Below are 8,948 nucleotides of genomic sequence, written 5' to 3'. Positions count from 1 at the left end.
TTTTTTTTTTTTTTTTGTATTTTACCAGTGAGAAATGAGAGCTGGACCAAAGTCATACAATTAGGAGTTTGTATCCAGTAGGACATTCAGTTAATGTCTTCGGACTTGCTAAGATTGAAGTTTATAGATTCTGTTACATTTCGAGTGCAGGAGGGAAATGCTGTAGCTTTTCCTCAGGCCTTTGTGTGTTACTGCATATGTGAAAGATCTGTTCAAAATATATATATGAAAAGTGGAAACGTTATTCTTAATCCATTTTTGTTGTTTAAAAAAAAAAGTAATTTCTTTTTTCCGGTTCATTTCGTCCATAGCTACCATGTTGTCTTTTATATCTTTTATATTGTCCCTGATCAAATATAGTTTGTTACCATGATGAAGACAATTACGACAGATATAAAGTAACAATGACTCATTAAAACCTGAGGAAATGTGGAAGTCGGATTTGATCATTTTTAACTTGGTGTTGTTTTAGGGACTCAAAAAGAAAATCAGCTGAGCAACGATGGCTGATAGATTCATCAGAAACGATAGCTATGAACGAAATGTTGCCATCGAGTTATGCCTGCCCAACATCAATTTTCTCCTCGCCTGACCTATCAGCCGGAGAACCAGTTTACAGTACCTTGTATGTACCTGTTTTTGGTGGTGAGACCGATTTGGGTCCTGGCTATGAAGACTTCGAATACATCGATTCGACCGCTCCTGGAGAAGTGAAAGGATGGACATATTACCCCTTATTCTCTCAAACAGATAATTCGGGAAGTCATGCTGCAGTTAGTTCTCATTTTCAACGTTTTAGTACTTTATAACTCTTTTAGGGACTCAAAAAGGAAATTAGAAATAAGTAACAGTGATTGGTAGATTCATCAGAAACGGTAGCTATGAACGAAATGTTGCCATCGGGTTATGCCTCATCATTTTTCTCTTCTCCTGATCTGTCATCGGGGAACCAGCATACAGTACTTAATGTATTCATGCTTGGCTGAAGCTTATAGTAAAAATGAGACTGTTGCTTAGACATCTGACAGAAGTGGAAATTTATGCTGATGCTTATAAGATCTTTTCAGCCCAAAAAACTACAGAAGATTGCTTCACAGCCATCGAATCAATCGACGTCAATAGGTTTATCGCCTCATGTGGTCGTCGCTTTCAGCATATTCCTAAAACTGGAAGGTTATGCTGAACTATTGGTAACGTACGATCGAAAACGCGCTAAAGGCCTTCTGAGGCTTGCAATGGGCGTCATCACTACTGAAAGTAACAGCCTTCTCATCCTTCTTCTGTACTAAATTTTTTCCTATAATTAAGCGTAATACTGGGATGCTGCGGTTGATGTTGGTCTGTTATTTGTAATGCTTCATTTTCTCTGGAAATCTGAAAGAATAATGTTTGCTCAAATTTATTCCAAAGCGTTTCACCATGGTACGACAGCATAGAACTGCACGTAATTCTGAAATTCTGTACTATCACCGATAATAAATTCTTGTTCATATTTTGGAGTGTAAGAAATAGAAATGAAATCTGGAACGACGAGACATCTTATTGTAGAGTTACATTTCTATGTGATATAATATTTTACTGGGTCTCATTTTTCTACAGCATCTCTTGTGAGCAAACAGCAAGTGGTGAAACCAGGTATATTTCACAAAGCCACCCAATCGCACTTCCAATCAAAGCAGAAGTCGGAATACGAAAATCTTGGTTCATTGCCTTTTGTGGTTCTAGAAGAATTATTCAACAAATATTTGCCCTATTCATCTTCTGGAAAGTAAGTTATGCGGCATTATACTATCATTCTTTTTATTGTTTTGCTAAATCAAGTCAAATAAAAAGTCGGGAACAAGCAGTAAGAAAACACATGAAATAAAATAATCAGCACTTCTAACCTTCTAAGGTTCTGCATTATTTCAAACCAATTTTTTTCTAATTTTTCGACAATTTGATACAATAGTAAGATAATAACTGTGATTCGTCCTTCGTTTATCTTCCTTACCTTTTTCACCCTTACTTTTTGATTGTTTACACTCTCATCAAATCTTACAACAAGGAATTTGGGATCTCATTGCTTGGATTCTTTCCTAAGCCCTAAAATTTAGTGAATTTAATAAATTGAAAGGAAGAAGCCAAATAATATTAAAAGGAGGGAAAGAGAAGAGAAAATAAAGGCTACTACCAAATTCTCCAGGGCACTTCCTGTCGGTCGATAAACGAAGTTGTATCTTACAATTATTAGAGCAATATCATCATTGTTATTATTTAATTCTATAATCATTTCTTATTCATGAAATTATTCATTACAACCATCAAAGACGTAATGAAAAGAAACATATAAATTTCAGCATTGTAGAAGGATGTTTTAAAGTAGATTATATATTAGTGTATGCTGCAGGTCCTTACGGGAAGCTGCTGTGATTAGTGGCGTTTTGGACGTTTTGTTGGATTGTTTGGCTCATTATACCCATCAAAAGCATAGGGAAAGGTCCATTCGACCGTCATCCCTTCCGCCAGCTCCTGAGACGGTAAATACATTTTTGTGCAAAATGCATATGTTCGGTGTTACTCTTTATGCATAACTTTTGTGCAGGCTGTTTTGGTCGAACACTTGTTGCGGAGCTCGGTGGAACCGGAACAATCGTCGAGTGAAAAAGCCAACTTTGGCTTGCCACCAGAAGAAAGTTTGAATAACTCTGGAAGTGCTGGACCAGCATTAAGCTCTACTTCGAATGTTACTCAGCAACACAGTTTTTGGGCCAAAGGTACTGGTTTTGGCAGTGGAACTACGCAACAACAGTGGAATGTTGATTTACATGTCCTGAAGCGAAAACAGGACGAACAGAATGTTACCTATCTGTTGAGGGTATTTTTTGTTTCTTTCCTAAAGAAATGTGGAGTGCCCTCCTACGTGTTTTGTTTTATAAGTTTCTGTTTTTTGCTTCTTTTTTTGATGTAAAAAGCTGTGGAATCTGCTATTTAGTGATACAATTAAGCATAAATTCTCTCATTCTGTGCGGGTATACGATATGCTGAGCTATCATTTGATGAATCTCTTCTCCTGCTACTTTCTGTTGGCATGCTACTTCCTGTTTTCAAAGATACCACGAACTTTGAAATCTGGAATGTAACTCATTATTTTATTATTTTAGCTCATTATTTTATCGCTTCCAATTTGAGGTACTTGCAAGCTTTATATATCCCAAAATTAATGACCATTTGAAAGCGGAGAAGAATTGGGCAACTGACATCAGTGAAGGTAATGCAGCAGCTTCATTAGCATTTTCGGATTCAGAAGATACTGAAGCGCATAGCAAAAGTCGATGTATATCACCAATGCTTGTGGCAGGTAGCACTTTTATTACTTTTTAACTTTGTTCTGTAACGTCGTTCTCGAGATTTTATTTGTTTTCCAGCTTCTGCTGTCAATGTATTTTTTCTCATAACCAAAGAATTTCTGTTCGATTGAAATGAGACCCTGTTTTGCAGATCCGTCGATGCCAGGATCTTCATCGGGACATGAATCACTTTCTTCAGTCATTTCATCAGCTTCTGTGAAATGGTCCTTGAGCTCAGCTGTAGTTAAAATGTTATCTCGTTCCTGTTTATTGCCAGCTATTTGGGCATATCTTAGGAATGATTCCGGTTTGTCTCATCTCGCATGATTCAGTTTGCTTTAGTAAATGATCTGGTAGTTTCCAGTTAATGTTTTTCGCTTCTCTGGTTTCGTTTTTGAAGGATTTTAACATTATACTTTTTCGGTTCGTTGCAGTCTTGGACATATCTCAGCATGTGGAATTGTATGAAGCAGTTATGCACATGGTAGCTGCACTGGCATTGTCTCCAAAGTCAACAGGTGAAAGAAGGGAAGAGGTGGATGAGATTACTGCATTGCTGTCAGAACCGGAATCAGGTTGCTCAATGCATGCAATGCTAAAGAAGCTGTTGGACTGTGTTTCTGCATATCTTACTAGGCTCGCTGTTGAATCTAACGAAACCAGATTACAAAAGTAAGGATTTCACTGATGAAGGTCATGATTTGGACATATTTAATATTGATAATTTTAGGTAAGAGGGCTTGGAAGATTATCTTATTGTGAGTGGTTGTAATGTTTTATGTCTTTTCTTGATCTTCGGTTAATTTTCGTTACTGAAGAATTCTCTACTTATTCTTAGATTTGAGTAGGGACATTAAATAAAGTCCCGGAATTGTAACTCTGATATATCCAAATCCTGCAAACGTACTTCAATAATATCACTGTGATTATTATAGTAGGAAATACATACTATTAATGATAGTAATAATAATGGTGATGCGATCATAACTGATGGATTGGAAAAGTTGGCTTGTGTTGTATAGATGACAGAAGAATCCAGAGTTCCTTAAAATATCTGATTGACTGTGAGCTAAGATTGATAATAGAAATGCGATAATTCACGTTTCCTTGAATGTTGAATACTACTGGAATAGGAAATTCTTGATTGAGTCGAGATATTGAGATTCACTGTTTGCTGCGGTAAGTTTGAAACGATGTGAGAAAAAATTATTGAATGACTTATGCCATTTCAAAGATTATGTTGGATTTGAATTATATTAGTCTTTTTTAGTCTAAATATCCAGCAAACTGTGGAAAGTAATGAAGAATCAACACAAAATCGCGAAGAAGGTCTCATGCGACTTGCACCACTGATCACCACAGTTTGTATGATTCTTTCGAAGCGTAAGTTTTCATTCGTTTTGTAATTTTATTACACGGTTTGGTGTATATTTTTGAATAGAGGAAAGTTCATTCATTCGTGTTTTATTAATTTAAATTATGTTGTTTCTTCATAAACCAACGATAGCTGAATGATAAATGACCACTTTTTTTCGCCATTTCAGCGTAACTGTATATCTTGTAGTTTATAGCAGGAACTTTTCTAGGAGTAAAAGAGTTACCTGTGAAATCACAAAATAACGAGAAGAATGCGGTTACTGAAGAAGAAAAATATGTAAAAGTTATGAAGGCTTCGCAGTTTGGTTAGCAGCTCATTTTTCATTAATTACACTAATTCCACTTGTTGTTGTATCATCAGTTCATTGAAATTTCGAATATAATGCAATTAGTAATGATTTTCCAGAGACAATATCGTTCTTTGCTGAGGGTTCATTCATTCCATATCATTATGAAAGTTCACTTTCCTCTGTTGGCACCAGTAGTTCTATGGGAAAACGTACTAGACGTTTGGCGCAAGAAATTGTCACGCTGAGTAATTCATTGCCACTGAGTTCAAGTAGTTCTGTTTTTGTCCGCGCTTGTGAAGAACGACTGGATGTCATGAAGATGAGTTATACTTTTCACTCGCAAATTTTCTGAATTGGGATTTTTTAATTTCCCTGTATTGTTAATTATTCGAACTGCAATATGGTATTTTCAAAGATGGGAACTATAAAAATTGTGTGAACGGAAGTGTAAAATGACAAAAAGATGGTGAAAACAGTTATAGAGTACAGAGTTTTTGGTACAGACCAGTATTATTCAGATTTCAATTAAAATTTATTGTTTAATTCGTACTTTCATAATTTCGGATGTTATTTTTATAGGTGTTGATTACGGGTCCAGCAGAAACTCCATATATGAATGGATGCTTTGAATTTGATGTTTGGTTTCCAACCGACTATCCAAATTCACCTATGCATGTAAATCTTGAAACGACTGGCAATCATACTGTTAGTTTCACTGATGATTTCAGATTGCACAGTGAAATGACTTCATCAGGATTGTCTTGGTGGATATCTACGACTTTATTTTATTAGTTATTACCGCAAGAGTTTCATCAGCACATTAATATGAATTATAGGTTCGATTCAATCCTAACTTGTACAATGATGGAAAAGTATGTTTGTCGGTATTGAACACATGGCATGGCCGACCTGAGGAACGGTGGAATCCGGAAACCAGTAGTTTATTACAGGTATAAAGTCAATTATTGTATATTTTCCTTTCTCTTAATACACTCTACATAGCTCGTTGAAATATGTTTCCCTGGTATCTCAGTTTTTTACGCTAACTACATCTTGGTTTTATTCAGTCATTATTTCCCAAATGCATATATGTTTAAGAGTACTCAAAAAAAAAAAAGTCGTTCATCTGTTCGATTTGCATCAAATATTTTTTGAGGTGATTGTTAGTGTGCAATCTTTAATCTTAGTAGCGGAACCGTATTTTAACGAACCAGGATACGAACGATCAAAATGTACTCAGGCGGGACAACAGGTGTGCATTCCATTCTGCAATGGCTTTATTTGGCAGTTACTTTTCTGGGCAAAACTCAGCGTTTTTTTTCCCGTGCAGTTATGCTAAATTTTCGTTGATGTTATGAAGTCAACTTAGGCGTCGCGAGAATATGATGCTAATATTCGGCAAGCAATGGTGAAGTGGGCGATGCTTGAAATGATACGGCATCCTCCGCCAGCTTTTGCAGATATCGTAAAGAAGCATTTTTGGTTGAAACGAAAGGAAATATTGTCACAGGTTCCACAATTTTCGCAGAATTCGATCATCATCCACGAAACCAAGCACCAAAAACCCAAACTTGAGTTTGTTTAGTAGTAACTGAACTTCGCCCATTTAAAAGTCAGATACCCTCTAGCAGCTTCTTATTCTAGCCGGCGCACCATATGCAAATGTCTCAGTTCTGTTTTTTTCTTTTTTGAGGTATCGAAATGGATTGCTGAGATGGAACAACTAGTGAAGCAACAACGTGGAAGTGGGCGGAGCATCCATGGTCATCTCGCTTCTTTAAAGGTGATCCATAGCATTTCAAAGTATTATATGTTTTTTTTTTTTCAAGTATTATATCTGTTTTGATTTTCAATCCTTGCTAGATGTGCAGGTTTTGGCGTAAGCTACTTCAAACTCCCACGTGGCAGTGTTCAATTTTTTAAAAATTTAACTTGCTCTATTAAGTAATTGGTCGTTCAGAGGCATGCCGCTGCACTGGAGGATGAATATCGACGGATGGAGTGTCCTGCAGACCTCAAAAGTACGAGTGCATCATTCATCCAGCAAGCAAGTCTAATGATAAATGAGCAACAATCACAAAGTTCGGATGGTTCGGGACAGATACCTCATGACAGTTTGAAGAGCCTCTCAGTGATGAAGATCCTCAAATTATAAAATCTTTCATTGCATGTTTCCCCATGAGAAACTCCCCAGACTTAGAGATAAAGTGATGTCTTCTGGAAACTCTTCTACCAGTATAAGAAATTCATGGGTTATGGCTCTGCATATAGCACTCGTTTCTTTGATCACTAGAACATGCTTCACAAAGTTGACAGTCTTTCTCTCTAGTATGTTTCAAGAATTTCAGAATTTGTTCATTTCGCTGTCCACCTTGACTCGTATGTATAGTCATTCTTTGATGTTGATCTTTAAAATCTCATTAAGCGTGTAAATACTAGAAAAAGTGGGAGAATTGAGTGCGATGCATCCACCGAACGTCAGATCCACATTGAGTTCCATTTTCTGGTTTTGTTTCATGAAACAAATGCAGTATATGTCGCATACTATGTGGAGAATTTTCTTTAATTCTTAAAGATGTTTCTTGAAAATTACTCTTGACGTCGTGCTTTTTAAACGTTTTTTATTTACTGTTTGGCATACAACAAGGATTTTTTGATTCAGAAGTCGGTACAATTTTCATATGTCCTATAAAATGTGTCTCCAATATTATTTGTTCTTCGAACTAATTACCATCGGTACACTGAATACTGATGGGGCGGTGGCCGGTCACGGCCACGGCTTCTAACACGCAAGGGGACTAATTCTGGATATGGCTCATATCGGAGCGGATGTCGGACAGGCATCGATGGTTGTGACATTCTTTCGTACTCGTTAAAATTTCGATGTCGCCTCGGGTTCCCGCTCCATTCCCCACCTGTTTGTCTTCTTTTACGACACCTAAAAGATAGCAGTTAAATGTTAAGAAATAAGTTTCCATAACTGCAAATATTTATATGTTTCTATAGGAAACTTAGAATTTGAGACCAAATAGCTTAATTTCAAATTGACTTGTTTAATTCAAGTCCTCTTATAGAAGTAGTTGCAAGCTGCGAAATGGGAACTAACTGGTTTGCAGACGACGGGTAGTTGAACATGCGGTCTTCTCCATAGGACACTGCAGGAGCCCAGCATGATGGCTGGTACGACCTATTATGCGAACCTATTTGGTATGTTTCGAAAAGCGGTCTAGGACTATGACCAATGCCGCGTTCAACCATTCTTCGTCCTGCATCGCTTAATCCATGTCGTAATATTTCGCGCGAAAACCCTATTTGAGGTCGATAGGACTAAAAAAGTAATATTTTCACGAATGAGTTTTTCTGTACGAAAAGGTATATGAGAAAAATCCAGAATCAAATAAAATTTAAGTAATAACGACAGGGGATTTTAAAAAAGTTCCATTAAAAATACAGGGGCAGGTTCAATAAACGGTTATTTCACGAACTGTCTAGATGCCACGCTTACTTCTCTGCGATCCAGATTAATGTCTTTCAAAGTTCGCGGCACATCAACAGCCCCCGGCAAACGTTTGGTAGCAAACACATATCCTCTTTCAAATTCCGGATCTTTGTAAATCATCATGATAGCTTTATTTTTCTACAACAGAAATTACAGACGTCTATTCCATGAAAAAAGGAGCAGATGATTTCAAATGTATGAAGACGAAATGTTAGTAAAAAAAAAAGAACTTAGCAAATTCAAAAAAGTACAACTCACAGCTATATCTGTGAATTCATCAACTGAAAATGGCGACTTATAATTCTGTCCTTTCATTACAGCTTTAGCATCTACACCAACAGTACCAGCCATTCCAAATGTTAACGAGGTGTCAATTGATAAAGCGATCGAGTCTAAAATTAAGAAAGAATCACCCTTCACTTCCATCACATCTTGGAGCTAGTTTAAATATTC

The 8,948-nt window shown here is 36.7% G+C and overlaps 2 protein-coding genes across 2 annotated transcripts in view; one reads left to right on the top strand and one right to left on the bottom strand.

Moving 5' to 3' along the window:
• LOAG_16953 (ubiquitin-conjugating enzyme family protein) overlaps nt 1–7,151 on the top strand; it is a gene marked incomplete at both ends in the record, with an annotated part of 39,112 nt that extends 31,961 nt beyond the window's left edge. The window contains 17 exons of the mRNA XM_020449607.1: nt 473–773; nt 1,068–1,257; nt 1,600–1,768; nt 2,390–2,519; nt 2,585–2,857; nt 3,172–3,340; nt 3,481–3,636; nt 3,764–4,001; nt 4,600–4,712; nt 4,916–5,011; nt 5,113–5,306; nt 5,576–5,701; nt 5,833–5,946; nt 6,153–6,248; nt 6,366–6,506; nt 6,690–6,779; nt 6,957–7,151. Of these exons, the coding sequence (XP_020306856.1) occupies nt 473–773; nt 1,068–1,257; nt 1,600–1,768; nt 2,390–2,519; nt 2,585–2,857; nt 3,172–3,340; nt 3,481–3,636; nt 3,764–4,001; nt 4,600–4,712; nt 4,916–5,011; nt 5,113–5,306; nt 5,576–5,701; nt 5,833–5,946; nt 6,153–6,248; nt 6,366–6,506; nt 6,690–6,779; nt 6,957–7,151 (2,791 nt within the window). The remainder of the gene's footprint in view (nt 1–472; nt 774–1,067; nt 1,258–1,599; nt 1,769–2,389; nt 2,520–2,584; nt 2,858–3,171; nt 3,341–3,480; nt 3,637–3,763; nt 4,002–4,599; nt 4,713–4,915; nt 5,012–5,112; nt 5,307–5,575; nt 5,702–5,832; nt 5,947–6,152; nt 6,249–6,365; nt 6,507–6,689; nt 6,780–6,956) is intronic.
• A 572-nt stretch (nt 7,152–7,723) lies between these two features.
• The window catches only part of LOAG_16952 (CBR-XRN-2 protein), a gene marked incomplete at both ends in the record, with an annotated part of 5,877 nt that continues 4,652 nt past the window's right edge, over nt 7,724–8,948 (bottom strand). Inside the window, 4 exons of the mRNA XM_020449606.1 lie at nt 7,724–7,934; nt 8,103–8,323; nt 8,502–8,633; nt 8,754–8,887. Of these exons, the coding sequence (XP_020306855.1) occupies nt 7,724–7,934; nt 8,103–8,323; nt 8,502–8,633; nt 8,754–8,887 (698 nt within the window). The remainder of the gene's footprint in view (nt 7,935–8,102; nt 8,324–8,501; nt 8,634–8,753; nt 8,888–8,948) is intronic.

Source organism: Loa loa, assembly GCF_000183805.2.
Source record: "Loa loa unplaced genomic scaffold supercont3.30, whole genome shotgun sequence".
Lineage (NCBI taxonomy): Eukaryota > Metazoa > Nematoda > Chromadorea > Rhabditida > Onchocercidae > Loa > Loa loa.
Note: the sequence above shows the minus strand (reverse complement) of the source record. Positions and strands in the feature narration are given on the sequence as shown.